Source organism: Lepidochelys olivacea (genome assembly GCF_965140295.1).
Source record: "Lepidochelys olivacea isolate rLepOli2 genome assembly, chromosome: 16".
Classification (NCBI taxonomy): domain Eukaryota; kingdom Metazoa; phylum Chordata; order Testudines; family Cheloniidae; genus Lepidochelys; species Lepidochelys olivacea.
This window is the reverse complement of record NC_140426.1, coordinates 22,552,726-22,572,615: the sequence shown is the minus strand read 5'-3', so window position 1 is coordinate 22,572,615 and position 19,890 is coordinate 22,552,726. Positions and strand designations below refer to the sequence as shown.

At 38.2% G+C, this 19,890-nt stretch overlaps 2 protein-coding genes across 3 annotated transcripts; both read right to left on the bottom strand.

Moving 5' to 3' along the window:
- Positions 1–1,696: 1,696 nt before the first annotated feature.
- LOC311531954 (uncharacterized protein) lies at positions 1,697–12,424 on the bottom strand. 2 transcript variants are annotated; one of them, XM_084649863.1, is made up of 6 exons: positions 11,333–12,424; positions 9,201–9,326; positions 7,910–8,746; positions 6,825–7,448; positions 5,040–5,954; positions 1,697–3,965 (listed from the first exon to the last, which is right to left on the bottom strand). In XM_084649863.1, the coding sequence occupies exons 1-6, from the start codon at positions 11,337–11,339 to the stop codon at positions 1,873–1,875; spliced, it is 4,602 nt and encodes a 1,533-aa protein (XP_084505989.1). In that variant the 5' UTR covers positions 11,340–12,424; the 3' UTR covers positions 1,697–1,872. The 2 variants fall into 2 exon arrangements, with proteins under 2 accessions (XP_084505989.1, XP_084505990.1); XM_084649864.1 differs by having other exon boundaries at positions 7,095–7,448; positions 11,333–12,423.
- Positions 12,425–12,516: 92 nt separating this feature from the next.
- LOC311531955 (uncharacterized protein) lies at positions 12,517–19,890 on the bottom strand. The gene is made up of 5 exons (XM_084649865.1): positions 19,740–19,890; positions 19,159–19,254; positions 17,089–17,613; positions 15,946–16,125; positions 12,517–14,705 (listed from the first exon to the last, which is right to left on the bottom strand). Exons 1-5 carry the CDS (start codon positions 19,744–19,746, stop codon positions 13,387–13,389), a joined length of 2,127 nt encoding a protein of 708 aa, XP_084505991.1. The 5' UTR covers positions 19,747–19,890; the 3' UTR covers positions 12,517–13,386.

Sequence of the window (19,890 nt, the reverse complement as noted above, 5' to 3'; positions counted from 1 at the left end):
AGTAGGGCAAGTCTAGTTACTTGATATTTCAGAAAAATTAATGGAAAAGAGTCAGATGGTATAGATGGGAACTCTCAACATTACATGCCATGAAAGCCAGAAGGCAGGCACTGGGGATAGCAGCACTCCTGTGGTAACCACACGTATCTAAAATATTGCCAGACACACTGCAGGATACGAGTTTTGTGCACGTTTGGTTACCCATCAGTTGTCCAAAAGTTACTGAGTGAGAAGGAGAGAGTCTCTGAAGTTGATTGAACTAGCGCGGCTAATCTCTAGCAAATCACCACCACACATACTTTCTGAAGAGTATGTTTGTGCTTAACAAACAAACCAGTGACTCTGGGGAAAATGCAGAAATAAGCAAAATAAGAGATGGCAATGACATTTACAGATTTACTGCCAACTTAATTCCTTGCATGTTCCATGTCCATTTACTGTTTTATACTGCAAATATGGACTAAATTTGTAGATCAACATTTAAAGGGAAATTTGAATAGCCAAAAATGTGTACAGAACATATGTACTTCCCATTAAAAACCCCTTTTGACTAAGTGTGTAAAATATGTCTGAAAAACCTGTCACATCTTCATTTCCCAGAAGGGAATTCACACTCCTCCAGGTCCCCAAGTGCATGCATTTTTATTAGCAATTACATATTACAATTCCAGGTTTTTCCACATATGGGACCCTCTTTTGTGAAATGTTCTGAAATACACTGTAGACAGCCAACTGGAGATTTTTTTTTGTACAAATATATGTGAAGATGCTTCACACTGGTCTGTAAAAAATAAAGTTACAATGAAACAGCTGCATGCAGCAACAGCATAGACTTTTGTAAATGTTTTTGAAGGGGTTGGAAAGGGGAAGTGAGCTGTAATTTTGAGGTCAATTAGAAATCCCCTTCCAAAATCCCAAAACGCAGATAGGCCACCAAACCCATTTTGCAGCACTCTAAAATTGTGCGATATGTTTTGTGATTTTTTTTAAAAAATTCAGATCTTTTCAAAACTCCCTCCCCTAATTTAATAATGTTTTGTATGAATGTTGTGTTCCAGTCAAATGTCAGCCCAAATCAATCTAATACCAACAATATTAAAATCCTTAAAGTAAAGATACAAAGGGCAATATCTAATCCTTACGTGCAGAAAAAAGATTTTACCCCAGTCATTTGATAAAGAGATGCTTCGTCGCACCATCCATATTAAATGGTCCAACCCAATTTGCCCTATATTTCCCCCCTATATACAGTATGTAAAGTCTTGGTCACCCAAAGAAACCACTCATTGTTCAAAAATCAAGAGAAAAGTCCATCTTCCAGAACATTCAAACATTGTCTATCCACAATGGAAAAGAGGGAAAAAACTAAGTGGAAACGTTTACAATCACAGGCTTCCAAAAATGTTTAAAAATTAAGAAAAACAAACCATGATCTTTAAGCATTACCCTTTCCTTCTTTAAAGCAGGTAAGCTTTGTTAATTCCAAAACATCTATGAACAGGTTGCACCTGGCTGAGGTACATTACTACACTGAGTACATCAAATGTAAGGCCTAAACTTGCATGCCACTAAATGTTTTTCATGGGATGTTTAACACTTCTGATTAGTTCAAGATCAAAAATTATATACACAGGTATCTTGAAACTACATTTCTGAAAGACAGACAACAGACTGAAAACACAGGGCCAGAGTGATGTACAAGATCACTGTGTAATAGAAAAGCATTACGTGTATCTCTACAGACCAATACAGTAGTGGTATTTTTGAGTCATCTTTGACTGTCCTCATTTACATACACAAACCCATTCATTTTACAAGTTGATTACATTTTAGCTGTGCAAAGCTCTACCAAAGTCAGGTAGTATACTTACATCAGTCGCTATCTGTGGTGACTTCTTTTTTAGGAGGAGGTTCATATTGATGGTTACTCATTAATTGATCTGGGTCATTTTCCTTTTTTTGAGACACTGACCTCCATTCCTCCTCCTCCACACCAAAGGATACTTTTGCTGAAATTTTACAATAGCGGAGATTAGAAAGTACACTTAGTTCATTTGCTTGTTTCCTCGGTGCCTTTGGATTATAAAGGCAACTTAAATATGTGGCTTTATCCATCAGTTGAGGGTTGAATGCCCAAGACCCTCCATTTGCATGTATTTCAGTTTCTTGTCCCAATAAATATGGATTTGGTGTCAGTAGGGTAGTGGGGAATGTTCCCTTGCTCAGATCAGGAGGCTCAATGGTACAGTCTAAATTCTGGCAAAGTTTCCCAAAAGATGAGCCTTCGGTAGGTAGTCTGAAAACAGAACAATATGTTTTCTTGAGTTGTTTTCCTGATGGACTTTCATTCCAGTTTTGCTCTAATTCCTTCTTCCATGGGTTGGAAAGTGCAGAACCTTGTTGCAGAAGAGACCTGTGAGACTGCTCTGGCAGACGAATGGTCTTAGAATGTAGTCCAATCTCCAGGGGCTGTCTGCTTTCTAAATATGAACTGGCAGAGGGGTTGTCTCCTGCTACACAAAGCTTAGCATCTGTGTTGCCAGCCACTAACATGGGGTATTTAGAGTTAGAATATTTCATATCTGGTTCATTCTCTGTTTTTGGATTTACCTGTATATTCTGGAGCTGAAACTTGTCCTTTTTATTACAAGTAAATTGCTGAATTCCTGTATTCCTGGAGGCCTGGCGTGAGTGAGAAAAAGTACCATCATAGCCTGCAACACTGATTTCTTCTGCTTGACTTTCATAAACAGTAAGAGAAGGATTTGTAAAGGATCTGCTCCCTTTTGATACAGCAGGTTGGCAGAGAGACTCAGGGCCAGTTTCCTTTCTGCATTCTGCATTGTCACATTCATTACGATCAGCTGCTATAGAAGCACAGGCATTTCCCAAGCAGCTTCTGCAAGGACGGTTGTCAGTATTATGCCAGGTTTTATTTTCAATCCTCGAATTGTCACGGGGGGCTAACAGCTCCCTAGTATTCTTTTGGCCGTCTGTGTCATTTGAGCTAACTTTCACTAACTCATATGAATTGTGCTCAGTACCGTCAGATTGAAATGCCTTTGTTTTCTCCTGGTCTATATCAAACTGAGCTCCCTCATTTTCATTAAGCATGAATTCAGCATCAGTACTTGCATCTCTCAGTCCGCCTACACTTTTCTCTTCGCTTGGAGAAATGTGCATTTTCTGCTCCGAAATAATCTCATCTGAGAAATAACAGTTGGGCTCTCTGTCTGCTACACCTTTACGTTCAACTTTGTGAACGTCCAATAAAGGAACTTTACTAATATTTGGACTGGAAGTTTCAGAGTCAGGCGCCAGGGTGCTTTCATCTGCACTGAGAGGGAGGCAAGTATAGACAGATGCCATAGCGCTGAGTTGTAGAGATTTAACATGGCAGAGTTCTCTGTGTAAAATACTTGGAGATGCAGGAACACAACCTTCTTCACCTCCTGCAAAATGCTCATTGATAGTATTATATGTTTGTGTCAGTGCATCCGAATCAGTTTCTGCATCCAAAGACTTCCAGTCCTGGGCAACATGTTCATTACATGCATTCCCACATCTTCTGGACAGGAGATTATTGGCACCTACAGAGGCATTTCCTAACTGCAGTTGCTCCAAACTATCCACCGTCCTGCTCTGATCTTTTACAATGCATTTTTCAGTGCTCCCTTGAAATTCATTGATGGATTCAACAATTGCCTTACTTAAAGACTGGCATTCAGCACCAGCTTCTTGGTGAGATATATTGGTTTGTTGGCCCAGCTGCAGAGTTATTGTCTGAGGAAGTCCACAAAAAATTTTACTGTCATCTCCAGGCAACTCTGGATGGCAAATTCCATCAGGAGCAAAGGAAGCGTGTGCATCTGGCAAAGTGCTATTGTTTCCCTTTTCCCATTTGTTTGTTAGTGGCTCCTCACTGTTTATATACTGGGCAAGGAAAGTTGTGGTCACTTCTTGTTCTGTAAGATTTAGGTTAAATACAAAACACCACGACACATTATAAATTCTGCTAAAAATTCCTTATCACAGTTTCTACAGGTTGGTAACAAGTGTCTGAATACATGTCCCCAATTCATAGCAACAAACCAGTGACACAAATATTCTGGTGGTAGATGGAGTGAGATGCTTCAGAAGGAGATGTAAAACCCTTTCAAGTTGTGTGTTAAAATACTCTTTCTGCCTGAGTCTAGCTGATGATTATTGTAGCTGAAATATAGTGATGATTAGCCCCTGTTGTCTTACAATAGATCACAACTGAAGCTATCCTTACCTGCATACTTCATAGTCGAGTTTCACAAAATTGTTTGCTGGCCATCATCATTTGGCAGTTATTTCCAAAAATTAATTATATACTGAATAACTGAAAATATATTGCCTTTTATTAAAAACACTTACAGGTGAAATACTTCTAAATTCCCTTCGTGGTGGTGCTTTACATTTTCAAGGTGCTAAAACAAACGTTAACTCATTTGTATAGCTGATGGACAGATCTAAGGAGAACAGAAAGGGGAAACATCTATTGAATGGCATGAAAATTTTTAAAATCTTGTATTTTAAAATTGATTTCTGCTGCTCCTGACATTATACATGGCAAGTGGCATCCAATCACTTGCTGGCCTGCAGCGCACACTGCTGCCAGCGGTGAGCTGGGGCATAATGCTAAGCAGAGAGAGCCTGCATAGTCTCATTGCTGCCCAGGACTTTTATTATGCAATATGCTTCATTTGCCAGCAGCCACAAGCATCAGCACAGGGCATAGACTGTTTCCTAGCATTAGCTCACACAGATCCCCCTTGCCGCAAGAGCAGTCCCACAGACTGATGTTCGTTAGCTGCGGAAGGCAAAACCTCTTCATAAAATTGGGTGTAAATTTAATCCAAATCAGCAGTGCATAGCCTATACGGTACTGCAGCATGGCTACACTTTATGGTAGTGACTAATCTCCAGTCATTTCCAGGGCTGCTTCTTTGGCCTCTGCTTTTCCCTTCTCTGGGAAAGTTTAACTAAAAGGTTAATGGTGAGTCTATCATTACCTTTCAGAAGATCCATGTCAGAGGGGGGAGCCTGCGTGGACAGATCTAATTGCTCTCTTGAAGTCAGAAGTGCAGTCTTCAGCTCTTTTAATACTTTCTGAGCAGTTGGGCAGGGCTGGAATTCATTGCAGCAATTTGTATGGTATTTCCAAAATCTCTCTTTTGTTAATTTATTATTCTTTAAGGAAGATTCTTTGTCAGGTTTCTCACTCCTGGGTATTGTACAGCTGGGCCTCTCTTCTCTCAATCTATCATTATTATAGAAAGACTGGGGATGGATACCTTCTTTTCCAAGAAAGGGGCTAACTAATTTGCCCTGCACTGCAGGCTTAATGCCTTTATTATCTGGGTTGCTGGCACCAGCATATTCTCTAGGGCTGGCTAAATCTGAAAGTGGGGAGTTGGCTCGTGCTTCAGGTTCTGGAGTGAGGTTGACATCCCCTGTGTTCGTAGTCTCTCCCTGATTGTTGCTTTCACTCTGTGCAATGCAACAGTTCTTGAGATAGATGTCTTTCTGCAAATCTGGTTCTTTCATTCCTTGATCTTTGGATCTGTCCTCAGTAGTATCTGTGGACTCACTCTTTATAAAATGTTCTCGACATAAAGTCTCGCAGTCTGTGTCTCTTCTTGAATGCACCGAGTTGGCCTCAAATCCATTCTCAGAATTTCTTCTAGATGCACTATCTCCATGAGCCTCTGTTAAATGACTGGAGATGCTGAAGTGAAAGGGGCTCCAGGATTTACTTCTCTTGTTAGAGGTGGTGTGAATTCGGTCTCTGCCTGTTTGTATATGTGTAGCACTTCCTGCTGGAGAAACTACGTTTACCAAAGTCCGGGAACACTGAGAACCAGAAAACCAGGTAATGGGACTCAAAGCCTGCCCTTCCCGCTGGGTTTCAAAATATTTCACCAAGGCTGCAAAACAGAGGGAACAAAGTTGACATACTGCACTTATCTATATTGTAAATACATATTTTAATCATATGCACAAATCTCACTTCTCTCCACTGAATTGTAACACAGAAATACACAAACACCTCTGCATACCGATGAAAAGGCATTGCTTCACAAGTGTGTGGACTGAGCACATGCACCCCTCCACCCCCCTACTTGAACTGGAAACGGAACCCAGGAACTAAATGCAGAAAGCACATTAGATTTGTTATAGGGATTGAAGTATGTAATTGCCATGCAATATTTTAATAATTTATTTATAAAAGGTCACGTTCTTTTAAATAAGGACATAATTCTAAAAGCGAAAAATTTTCTTCCAGTGATGCCTCACCAGTGGAGCTGAAAGCACTTTACCCTAATACTGTATAGGGAAATATACAAATCCTGGTGGATGAAGATGCTCAGTGAATCAGCATTCCCATTGTACGGTAGCCATCACTGAGAATTCTTGCTGGTTCCGCAGTCGTAGCAGATTTCTTGCAGCAGTCTCCATTACAATGGGCCACCTCATTCAACAGCAGGCCCCTTGAGACTCTGCAGAGCAATGGGCCTCTGAGCAATGGCTACTATAGCAAAATGCACACGAGAGCTATTGCTGCCTATCCTCTTCCCGTTCCAAAGTGACAAACGCCCAACCTCCCCACCACCATTTCTGAGTAATCATTGGTTTCAGAGTAGCAGCCGTGTTAGTCTGTATCCGCAAAAAGAAAAGGAGGACTTGTGGCTATAGCTCACGAAAGCTTATGCTCAAATAAAGGTGTTAGTCTCTAAGGTGCCACAAGTACTCCTTTTCTTTCCGAGTAATCATTGTTACTCTTTATTTGAACTTACCAGGTTCCCTATTCTCCATCCACTCCCTCATCGGGCTTGTTTTTTCATGGCTGAATGATGAGCAATGCAAACCATGGTCCCTTTTTGGAGAAGGTTGTTTCTCCACATTAGGAAGTAAGCCCGGTGCACTGACACATCTGGGGATTTCAACTGCTCTCTCCACATTTTTGCTGCCCACTTGCTGGAGTGCTGGGCTTGTGGCTTTGTCTGGACTTTCAGTTAATCTTTCAATTTCCATTCCATCCTTACAGATCGTCATGATCTTTTTACCTGTGGGACTGTGAGCCGGCAGCACGGCCACTCCAGGCATCTTCACTGGGGAACTTGTTTCTGAATGTTCTCTGCTGGATTTGGACGTGTTGTTCAAATGGTCACACAGTGCTTTTTCTGTTGTGTCAGCTTCACTTTCCTTCTGAAAGCCCCTTGTTGTACTTGCTTTTATCACACAGCTATGAGGAAGTGAGGATACTGAAGGGGCATTGGTCACGCTCCTTGGGAACTCTTCCACAGAGTCCTTCTGTAAGATGTGTCCATCCTCTGCCTGATTAGCAACTCTGCTATATTTCCAGTGTTTTGTGATGAAATAGACAATCAGACACATGACGAAACTGAAGAAAAGTCCTCCTGCAGGAGACAGGATGAGAGTCAGACCACGTTCATGGCTATATTTTTTAAGTTTATATGTGAACTTGGTGCTTAATCATAATAATAGTATCCACAAGTACCAAGCACGATTCAGGCAGATTTCATGCAAGTTTTTCACCACACAGCTCTGTAAAGCACCTGCTCTGCAGCTCCACCTGATAGTCCATCCACACCCCCTGAACTTTCAGTAAGGATCTGCATCATCCCCTTCCAAGCCATTAGCTCCCCTTCCCCACTGTTCCACAATGCATCCCATTCCTGGCTTGGGGCTCTCCTGCCCAAGGACTGCGAACTGGGTGCTCATGAGAAAGGCCTCACAAAGCAGGCTAAGCAAATACAAATGGAAGATTTTTTTATAATATTTACACCTTTAGATTAATGTGAAGTATGAACAATGCAAACAAACAGCTTCCAAACTATGTTGCATTGCTAGAGTTTACCTGTGAAGCCATAGAGCGAGTTAAATTTTGAAGTGCTTTCCTGTGGTAGATTTTCTGTGCGAGTTGGAAAAGCACAAACTTCAGGCCCGACACTCAACATATGGCGTCCCCTCAGGCTCGGTGGACTATTGCAAACTAGGCCACTGGGTGTCTGAACTTTCTCCTTCAGTAACTGCATGGAGCTCACCAGATGACAGTTGCAGGTCCAAGGATTTTCATTAAGTGACAAGGAGGTAAGAGAGTCTGGCATGCTGGCCAGTGCAGTCATCTTATTCTTAAACAACCACAGATGCGTCAAGGCCTGCAAAGGCTGGAAAACATCGTTATTAACAAACAGGATTTCATTGCTTGATAAGTCCAGTTTGGTCAATGATGCTAGCCCATAAAAAGTGTCCATGGAAAGATACTGAATGAAATTGGAAGACACAATGAGTTCGTTCAGCTTAGCCAAACTCTCAAAAGTTCTTGGAGGAAGATATGTAATTTTGTTGTCAGAAAGGAGGAGTTTGGTGAGCAGGGTCATCTCCAAGAACCAAGAACTTTTCAGCGTATCCAAGGCATTGTTTGTAAGAATCAACTCCTCGAGGATTCCAAGACCAGAGAAAGCCAAAGGCTCAATCCCACAGCTCAGCAGGCAGTTACTGCTGAGATCCAAACTCCTCAGGCTGCTGATGTCTTTTGCAACAAAGGTCAGGTTTGCAAGCGAAGAGAACAGAAATCCAGTTATGGAGAGCAAATGAAGCCTGGGGAAATTCTGAAAAGACAGTGGTGGTATCTTGCTAAGGTTTCCGTGCCGTAATAGTATTTTCTCTGTGGAGTTTGGCAAACCTGGTAAGACTGAGGTATAAAGAACGTGTTAGGAATTAAACTACAGGAAGACAAGAGGCTGCTCTAATTTAAGTTGGGTACCAGCCCTGGGATGAGACTACATTGGACAAATACAAAGGACTACAGCTGAGGATCAGACCACAATGACTGAAATTGATCTACTCAAAGACAGACCTTGCTGTGCTGCTCTCCTAAATATCCATCCTTTTGTACTTGGCATATGGCCTACTACTGTATTCATAGGTTCCATCACAACCTGGACTGGATAATGTGTCTTTTATATGGCAATTGCTTTTTCCTTTTTATAGTTTTCAAGTGAATATATTTTTACTTCTAGACCTATTTCTTATAAATATAAAACACCACTGTTCAAAAGCAACATGTAATTTCAGAATTCCACTAACTACTATTCTCGTCTATCAATTGGTAGCAACAGGAACGCAGGAGAGGAATAAAGGCTTACCTTCCTGAAGTGACGAGACATGTTCACATTCTGCTAGCCCCGTGGAGCAGTATTTACAGATTGGAGGACAAGACTGGGCTACTTCCAGGAAAATCAGAAGAAGAAAACTAGCAAGAGCCAAAATACCTATTTACACACACAAAATCCAGTTACAAAACACACACACATTCTAGAAAAAGTTCTTTTTGAGGATCTTTTTAAACCTGCAGTATTCTGACTTACTTCCTATAGTTGCTCTATATCTATTGGGATACTATAGATTAATAGGCTATGCGTCAAGAGGAGTATTTGGCATCTTTTCATTTCTCTGTAACAATGTTTTAGTCTCCCTTAATATCAATTACTGCTTACAAAAGTAATTTAATTAAAAAGGGCCCTTGGGTATGGAAAATTTAAAAACAAAGGTTCTTTTTAACATTGCTCTGATATTTGTACAACTTTCTGCAACATTAAGTGCCATACACACTACTGACTGACACATTGTGATAATACGAGTTAGATGGTGATTGTTTCTAGTAAAGTTTCTGCATTCATATTGTAGAATACCATGATATTTATTAATTCAGTAAATATCACCACTCTTCATAGGTAGTTTATTAGCTGATGCGCACACAGAGCAGGGGTTTTCAAATATTTCATAGAGTGCACCATATCTTAAGAGAGCAGTTGCCTTGCCGACCGCTACCCTGCCCCATTTGTAATCCCATTCATCTCATAACATCCCCATGGCAACTATAATAATGGCTTATATGGAAAATCAATATTAAGGAAATATTTTGGGTATTTTTAACTCTCTTGAGGCAATGTAACAGCTAGTAAAACGGAAAAGAGCACTATGTAACTGGCCAATCTCTGTGTGGACCGCTGTTGCCATGTATCATAAATGGGGATTGTATATACTGTAATATGACATCATTTTTCTTGAAAAATTTGTTTTCTCATTTGATGTAGAAAACATTCAGATACCATATCACTAAACATGAAAATATTTAGATGATGTATCTTAACATGTTATGTTAACTTATTTCCTGAATTGTTTTCTATATCACCAGCCATTCCCTGTTCCAGCACACATCTTGGGCTATATAAATTCTGCCAATTAATGTTCTTCCCAAAGCATACTGCTGGCATTTTCTCAGCATCTGGGAATATAAACAATTACATTTGTGTTGTATAACCTGACTACATATTGGAATAACTCCAGGCATGGGATTTATTTGCACTGGTTATAAACTCATCTTTTAACTTGTTCAAAAATATTACAAGTAAAAATATGACTATTATTAGCCAAAACAAAAATATGCTAGAGTCAGGTTTAATACTTGCATGTTTTTTTCATACAGCTAGTTAGACGCGCACACACACACACCTTTGAAAATATTTCTAATCTTCAGTGTATTTTTCTGAGGAAGGCTGATTCTGATATTTACTTTACTGTAGTAATTCTGGGTAACTATAAAGGAAGAGGGAAAAGTGTCTTGTGGAAAGTAGATTTCAGTTTCAGGCAGCTGCAAATGTATGTCTTCTTTCATTAAAAAAATTGATTACACTCAACCTACCTTTTAAAAAGTTGGGCTGGCAATTAAATGCCAAATTTGAATTGACAGTTACTACAGCTCCACAAATAAAAGGATACATTATGGTTTATGTGCACAATTACCCAGATTACAAGCGTTAGCACAGTAATTGTGTATTGAATTGTATATGGCCTACTTAAAAAAAAAATATACCCCTTCTATGACTAACAGGAATGCCTTTCCTGAATAGGAGAAGAGGTTTTCCTACCTAGAACACTTGGGAAACTCAAGAATGAATTCACTACAACTGCAATATTTCCATAAATATGACATGCAACCTTTTGGATTACTTCTGAGTTCACATTTTACAGTAATAATTCAATATTATTTTTTCCTGATAATTTCAGCTCATGACACACCATTTATGCACAAGAGCATTCCTTTCTCATTTCATACTTTATTACTTTACAGAAATCGCACCTGAATACATTTTGACCACTGCCTGAAAATATTTATGCAATATTTGATTTCTGACAAGTCTAGTTTCCCACTGAATTCCTAGCACAATTTAAATCCAAATATTTGTTGCTAGAATTAATAAAAGTTGGAACTTACAGTTCATCTTCAGAAATGCATTGGACTTTTCTGTTAAAAACTTCAGCTTCCCTTGAGTACAAAAAGCTGTCACTTGTCAGAGTATTTATGCTTCATGAAAACATGGTTCACTAATTGGACCAGTCATCCATGTTAAGATTCATTACAGATTAACAAAACATGAGGCAGGTTCAAACAGGTGATCTCCTGAATTAATAAGACTGTTCCCAAAACTAACATTAAAAAGCTTAGTGGTAACATTTTAAAAGAATTAGAAAAAACAAAATACAAAAAACACAGAGATGACACTCCATACTTCATCCATAACCAACAGCACAGGAAAACCCCTGCCTTGGGAAAGAGATGTTTACAGCTAGAGATTACCCATATTTAATAAATGCTGGTGGAAGTTAATGCTTTTACATTATGAATAAATTGTTTGTACAAGGATGCATTGTACATTTGGGGTCATGTAAGCACCATGCAAATGGTGGTTCCTATGTTTTTTGTATTAAATTCACATTCTTGGAGATTACAACAAACTGAATTTACATTAATTAAAATGTAAAATATAACAGAAATAATGTTTATTAAATAATGAAAAGAGACTGATAAATTTGAGTGAGTGAATGGTATTTGTGAACCTAACAGCAAAACATATTTACTTTAAATCTACTCTCAGCAAAATCCTTACTCCGCAAAAAAAAAAGGGGGGGGGGCGGGGGCTGTGGAGTGGGGAGAAGGCAGGTGCCAGCTGTATAACAAGAAGGAATTACAATATTTCTAAACAAATCCAAACAGGCAGAATAATTTCTTTGTGATTTGCCATCAGCCCTAAATCAGAGCAAATACAAGCATAAAAATGGAGCAGGTGTCTTGTTGGATGTAATTGCAAACAAACTAACAACTAGCAGTTCTCACTTACATGAAAATCCATGAGAGACTGCAGAACAAGATCTAATGTTACAGAAGATCGGCCATATATAATGGCTCACTGTAGACAAACATTTCTAGTTACATGGTTTATTAGTCATATTATAAATTATTAATTGAAAATACAGTGTGTAAAACCTAGCAAAGCCTACCAAAAAGGCTGTGTGGTGCATATAAAATACCACTGTAGCTCATGAGATATCTTTGCATTATTAGTAGTAAGGATTTTTTTTTATTTTATATATATATATATGTAAAGAGAGAGAGCGAGAGAGAGAACACGCAATTAGCAATCCATTTAAGGGGATATAACCTATTAGCATGACATGATACATGTTATTTCATTTTTTGTGCAAGTAAACTGAAAATTTTACATTAATTTTTAGTGCCCATGAATATGCCAGATTGACAATCCTGGCTACTAATGGTCTCTGCCAATGAGTAGAGCTAGTCAATAACCAGAGCAGAAAGGCTCCATACGCCATGAACTATCGGTTTCTAGGCAGCTGGAAAATTCTAGGGCTAATTTATAAATTTGCCTACTTAGTGCAATGCTTGAATCAAAACCGTAACGATATGGGTTATTTCAGGGAGGGGAGTAATGGGATTTGGAGTTTTCTACATCCCTGGTGCAAAACCAGCCTAGAGATAAAAATTTCAAAAGTGCTAAGTGACTTAGGTACCTAAGTCATATCTATTTCAGTACGTAAATCTCTTGGACATTTCTGGAAAATTTACCTTAGATGATTAATGATCAAAACTCATTACTCATCTGAAAGCGGTTTGATTGCCTAGATGAAATGAGTTTGGTGGGTCTCAGTCAAGCTCCTTGTAAATAAATGATCACATCACAAAAACCTTGATGACATGTGTCACCCTTTTTTGGCACCACTAATTGACTGGGCCATGGAGAAAAGTCCCCTCTCATCCTTAGAGGTGCTTTTCCAAAACATGGATAAGGCATTCTGGAAGGGCAGTATGGAGCAGTCTGCATTGCTCCTGAAGTATGTATAATAGAGGATTTCAGCTTCCAGTACTGTCAAGTCTGGCATGTTTCACCACGACTGAAATGTTATACAACAATTTTGGTTAAACAGGCAGCCCATAGCACATGGAACATTTTTTGATGGAGTGCAATGAGTTTACGTTGATTTCATTGGGGAGTGGCTAGCAATTTGCACTTGATGGGTCTGTTTCCACCTCTGCCTGGTCCACCTCCCACGATTTTCCACGACTTCATGCAAAAGATCAATGAAGGTGTATTCATTATTTTTGAGTAATGTATTATCACATGGGGAGGAGGTGTGACCAGATTTGTCTGAGGATGCTGGTGAGTCAAGATTGTCATTGCAGAATCCAGCCTGCGAAGGTACATCTTTGTTATTCTTGTTTTTTTTTACAGTCTCAGAGCCTCTGAATCCTCTTCCAGGCACTGAGATGCATGCATTTTCCATTGTGGTTATTTGCTTGGCTCCTTTCTTAAGTGGAGATACTAATTTGTTTTCTGGTTTTGCTTCTCTCTTTAACTCAGGTTTACCACTGCTGTAATCATGAATTGCCTTTTGTTCCTTTACAGTATGTAGATGGAGATTATACTGATTTTGTTCATCTTTGAATTCTGTTTTCCTGACTGCTGCTGGGACACCAGGATCACTAGTGGGCATACAGAAATGTGCCTTGAAAAAATCCTCATAATTTAAAGTGTTTTGACTTTCGTACCTTTTGCATTTTTCATACGGCCAAGTAAGAACTCTTCTCAAAGAACACAGCCTCATATTTACATTTCTACTCACAGCACCTTTTTGTTCAGTGCCAGGTACACTGGGTGACTCTTCAGTTGTACTAGCAACACTTAAATACAACAGAGGTTCAGCGTTCTCTGTATTACCACTTCCTTTAATTTCATCATTCCAACACACTTCTGAAATTCCATGGTCCTGCAATGACTGCTTTAACAGTTCCGAACGATCCTTTTGGGGGGTTTCTATGCTTAGTTCAGTTGGTGAAGTGTTTGCATTGTGACTACACATAGCCTTCTTATTGCAATCTTGCAAGCTATTAAAATACCACAGTTCCATAACATTGTTGCAGTCTTCATTTTTCATGTAGGCTTGTTCATTTATTACTGTATAAGAGGTTTTGGGTTCCTCCTGGTTCTCATCAGTTGGTCTATGGTGTTGAGAACTACTGTGTTGAAACTCAGTTCTCAACATAATTGGTGAGGCAGATTTTGCACGAGTTTTCTGCATTCTATTTTGTTGGGTTTTGTCAATTTTCACAGTTGTCTGTACATTTTCATCTGACAGTCCTCTGCTCCTCAGTCTCTCTGTCATCCTGTTAAGGTGGCCTGTTAGTGTTTCATGGCTATTTTCAACAGTAGCTTCTTTATCTGGCTGCACTTGCTTTTTATCTTGTTTCACCTTCCAGAGCAGGAGAAGCAGCAAAAGAAATGAAAAAAACACTGCAAAAATAGTTCAAACAAATAATCTTACAATTCATCAAAACGGATAGGCAGTTACAATTTTCAAAAAAAATCAAATAAAAATTAGTGGAGAATTTGTGGAAAGGACAAAAAATTCCTAAAGACAGAGCTGAATTGTATAATCAATTCATTCCAGATTGAGAAAGGATGGTATTGATGTTGTTTATAAATGCACACACTGATTTAGTGGCAAAACTGAAAAAAAACTTACTGAGAATGTTTTTGTGTTTTATTGTACATCCATTTGTGTTAATACAAATGGAACTGTTTCTCCAAAGCTAATAATCTAAAGCAGGGGTTCTCGAACTGGGGGTCAGGACCCCTCAGGGGGTCGTGAGTTTATTACATGGGGGGATCGCAAGCGGTCAGCCTCTACCCTAAAGCCCACTTTTCATCCAGCATTTATAATGGTGTTAAATAGATTAAAACATTTTTTTTTAATTTATAAGGGGGGGAGGTCACACTCAGAGGCTTGCTGTTTGAAAGGGGTCACCAGTACAAAAGTTTGAGAACCACTGATCTAAAGCAAAGAAAATGTATTTCTTTTGTAAGTTTCCCCGACCAAAATTCATATTTTTTAAAGTTTATTTTAAACATAAAATTCTGCTTTTATGCACATCCTCTATTGAACCAATCTTCCACGTGGTTTATTTGCATGTTCTTTTTAACTTACACAATATATTAAATATTAAGTTGCACCTGCAGCAGGTTTCATATTTTAAAAACTTCCCCCAGCCTCTTTTTATCTGGAATAATAAATATGCTTTATTCATTATCTCTTTGGGTAATATGGCAAATGGCTTATTATTACCCAAACTATCTGTTTCTGGAATAATACAATTCTTACTTGATGAGTACCCTTATACTACATAATTAAGTATACTAATAATGTATACATTACAGCATTAAGTACTGAAATACATTCAAAATACATTTGAAAGGAATTATTTTTTCTGAAGAGACAAGGAAATTAAAAAAAAACACCGTCATTATTTCTGCAATGGAATTGTGACTGTTTTCAGGGTTTGTCTTGCATATTAACATGCCATTGAACAAGGCAACCTCTTTCTTGAAAAGAGGTGCACATTTTGTGGGCGTAACCCCTTGCTGTAATTGGGGGGGGGGTGAAGAGACAGGATGGGAAGCGCTTTTAAGAGCCTGTATTTGAAATTCATTTCACAGTATGAAATAAGATGCTGAAAATTGCACCGTAACACACCTAAACATAGAAGCATCACTGGCAATCCAACTTTATAGAAGTAATTCTCAAGTGATGGTGATATGAGACTCGGTGGGCAGTTAAAGTCAGAGATGTTCCAAACTGGAATTCCCTTCAGGGCTTGTGGGCTCTGACACACCACAGATGAAGCATCTTCCAACACAGAAGCATTCATCAGCTCTGTAAAAACAAATGTGCATGACTAACCTGTGACTACTTAAGATCCTGGGCTCTCACCATTGCTTGCTGAAGTACCCACAGAGCAGCAGGGGCTTAGCACCTTTGAAAACCAGGCCACTTATTTAAGTGACTAAATATGATTCAGGTACCTAACTTAATGCACTCAAGTTTTAACATTTTGGCCTCTGATTCTGATCTCAAGTGTATCATAAGGAAATAATCCTTCACTGACAGAAGGGGGATGGTCTACATCACCTAGTAAGTCTTTCCCATCTCGAATTTTGATGATACAATGCATTGTTTCTATTGTTATCCACTACACTATTTTCACCTGCATTAGACATAATTCAGCTGAACTATTAGAACACCGGAGTGTTTGCTGATTAAGTCCATCCAAACATTTAAGAATTTTGTTTCTCTAAGCTGTTGGCCAAGAACCACCAGTAATCAGAAGGTATGGAATAGTGTATGAAATAACTGAAAGAAGGTAATATTTAAACTGTGTACCATATTTCTGCAATTGATTCAACTTTCATTGAAAACACCATCTTTTGTTCCAAACACTGACCCAATATTATACTACCAGAGTTTCTCACAATCCCCCTTTTACATACTTCTGACACTATGAAACAAATTACCATCACTATGCAATTCAGATCTCTCTCTCAGGTTTGTTATGTTTTCATGGTATGATCTTGGAACATGGGTAGCCCCAACTTTGATACTTAGTACTATAAATAATAATACAGTAAGGAAATAATTTATGGTAAGGATACTTTAAGGTGTATCAAATTATTATATATACAGTGAAATCCTGAACACTACTAGCCAGACCTTACATTCTAAAGTACTTCTAACAAGTTTCACACTTCAGTTAGCTATCTGGCTACAGACTCCCAGTTATCTGAATGTATTTGGAGTTGCCCAAGTGTTCTGGGTGATTGAAATAACGCTTTATATTACCTTGCAAAAAAAATCCAAAATCTTGAAGTTCACAGGAACAGTTCCATGGATTGTCCCCCAGTTTCATTACTGGAGACATCAGCCCACTGAACAAATTTCTTGTTAAGGTAGATAAATTATTACCAGACAGATCAATAAAAGTTAGCTTAGACAGATTCTTCAAACTTCCACCCACAATCATATGAATTCTGTTGTTAGCTAAATTAAGGGTTGTCAGGTTAGAGAAACTAGACAACATATGGGGGCCTATTTCCTGAATGATGTTCTGAGACACTGTAAGGTTTTCTAAGTGTCCTGGTTTGGAAAGCCAAGAACCCATAACTGTAGTCAGATTATTTTTATATAAACTGAGTTTGGTGAGACTATGGAAAGCGTAAAAGGCTCTAGGTTCAATTCTTGTGATGCCGCTGTTTGCTAGAGCTAGACTGGTGACAGATTTCAAGTTTGGGCTGTTGAAGACACTTGAGTTGATAACCCCAATCTTCGTTACAACAAATAAAACAGACGTCAGGCCTTCTGGAAAATCTAGAGAATAAAGCAGAAAAATGTGCTTGAATACCTAAGGAAAATACCAGTTCATATTCCAAGATTTTCCCCCTCTTCAAGATTTGAAATGAGGATGAGTGATGGAACCCTAATTTGATCTCAACGTGTGATCCTAAAAGCAGTACATATTTGAACATTTTAAATCCTTTTGATAAGAATAAAATGAGATTTATTTTAGGACTATCTATAAATAAAGGGAAGGCTTCCACAGGACAAAATCTTCAGGAGTTGGAAAACGAAGGCTACATGTTGCTCTTACTCAACAATTATAGTAAAATATCAGTGACATCCATGTGATAAATTGCAAAGCCATGTAATGAACTATATTTATCTTTCTCTGACCAACTCATCTGCCCTCTTGGCATTGATATATCCAATGGAAACTTATTCTAACATTCCAAACCTCTTAGCAGCTTCAGTCACTTTTTCATTTCCACTCCCATTAGCTAAACAAACAAAATTACACTGGTTTGAGATTTAGGACTGGCAATGTTCAGTTCTGAACCAACAACCAGTTTAAAGTCTGATATTACAAGATTGCAGAGAGTTGACAGAAGTTTAGACTGCTGGAAAGAGGAGTTTCCCAGCTTTTTCTAACAGGACACAATACTTGCTACTAATCCTGAACCCTAAGATTAGTCTCTAAAAGTCAGGTCATTTTTATGTACAGAAAAATCATTCTGGATTATTTTTATTATTGTTTTAAATTTTTTATTTAATTTTTCTCTGAGTATTCTGCAGTTAGATGCTTAGTAACTAAGGCAACTGGCTTTACAAGGTAGAGAGGTAGAAGAGATAGTGACAATGAAATACATGGAAAGATTCCAATTCACCTCAGTGGTCTTTGTATCGGGTCCTAAAATGTTTGTAAAATATTTTCCATAAAGTGTGGCATATAGATAGCACAACAGTATGTATAGTACAAAGTTTGTCGGCACTAATGTCAAATGACCTGTGCTATGTATACATAGTTCTCCCACACAAAAAATGAAGTTATATGCTTACATATTGTGCTAACTTTTAACCACTGATTTGTTAACCGTGCACAAGTCATCTTTCCTCAAGTAGCAGTAACAAGTTCTAAAGCAAATTAAATAGAACATAGGGCGAATAAATGGGTTTCTTTTGAAAGATTTTAAAGATATAGTGGTATGAATTAATTCAGAAGTAAAATAACTTAAATATAGGCAAAAGGTGCAATACAGATTATTAACTTAAAAAAAATACTATTATTCACTTTTGCCCCCCAATTAAGTTTCTCGAACAAAAAATTCCATCCAGAACTATGCGCAATCATTCTGTGACCAGACATTTATTAGGACTAAGGAGCATATCCCACCTCATCACTATTAAACTAATCAAATAAGCTCAAGCTGATAAATAACATATCAACTTTTGAGTCCAGAACATAAATTAGAAGTGAAACGCCTTCCTATCCAAGAAATTTTAAGCACTAAAGCACAAATATAATTTTTGGAGTGACTTTCACCTTCTCAGTAATCAAGATACAAACCTCTAACATACCGTTTGGAATGGAAGAGCAGAAATACTCCTTTTCTAGCACACACTGGAATCTTGAAGTCTTCATTAGTCCCCAAATCAAAATAAGCTCAAAAATCACTGCAAAGACACGTATGCTTAAACAAAATCATGAAGGAAATTTTTCAATTTTTTTTTAAATTAAGACACACTTATATAACTGATTACCTACCTACATAATCCCCCAGGAAACTCAAGATGATACTTTTGCTTTGTTTTAAAGTTTTTGCAGACTTAATGGATTAAGAAATTCAGCAGAAGCTAGTTCAAAATTCTTTAAAATACTTTGACCATAAAAAAAAGGATGAAGACTTAAAATATCCTTGCTTATATTTAAGGCAAACTCCAAATTCTCCACTTGCAGAACCAAAAGTTTGGCTTCATAGAATAATACCAAGAAAGCTTTACACTATTGAGTTCACAAGGCACTTCTTGCTGAGTTTGATTCACAGCCAGCTATTTCAACATTTTACCAGTAAGTATATCTAGTATGAAAGTCCTTTATTTGAATGCTGCTTTAAGTTTATAGAGCAAAATGTTAAATGTAGGATGAGGAATTTACTTACATTTCATGATGTACAAATTCTTCCTTTAATTTAGAAAGGTCTGGTCAACTTTTGCCTGTTGGAACGCTAGTAACTTTTGCCTGAAAGCTTGCATGTGATAAAAGAGCTTAAGAATGCATGTGGCATTTTTCTGTCAAAAGACAAGCCAAGA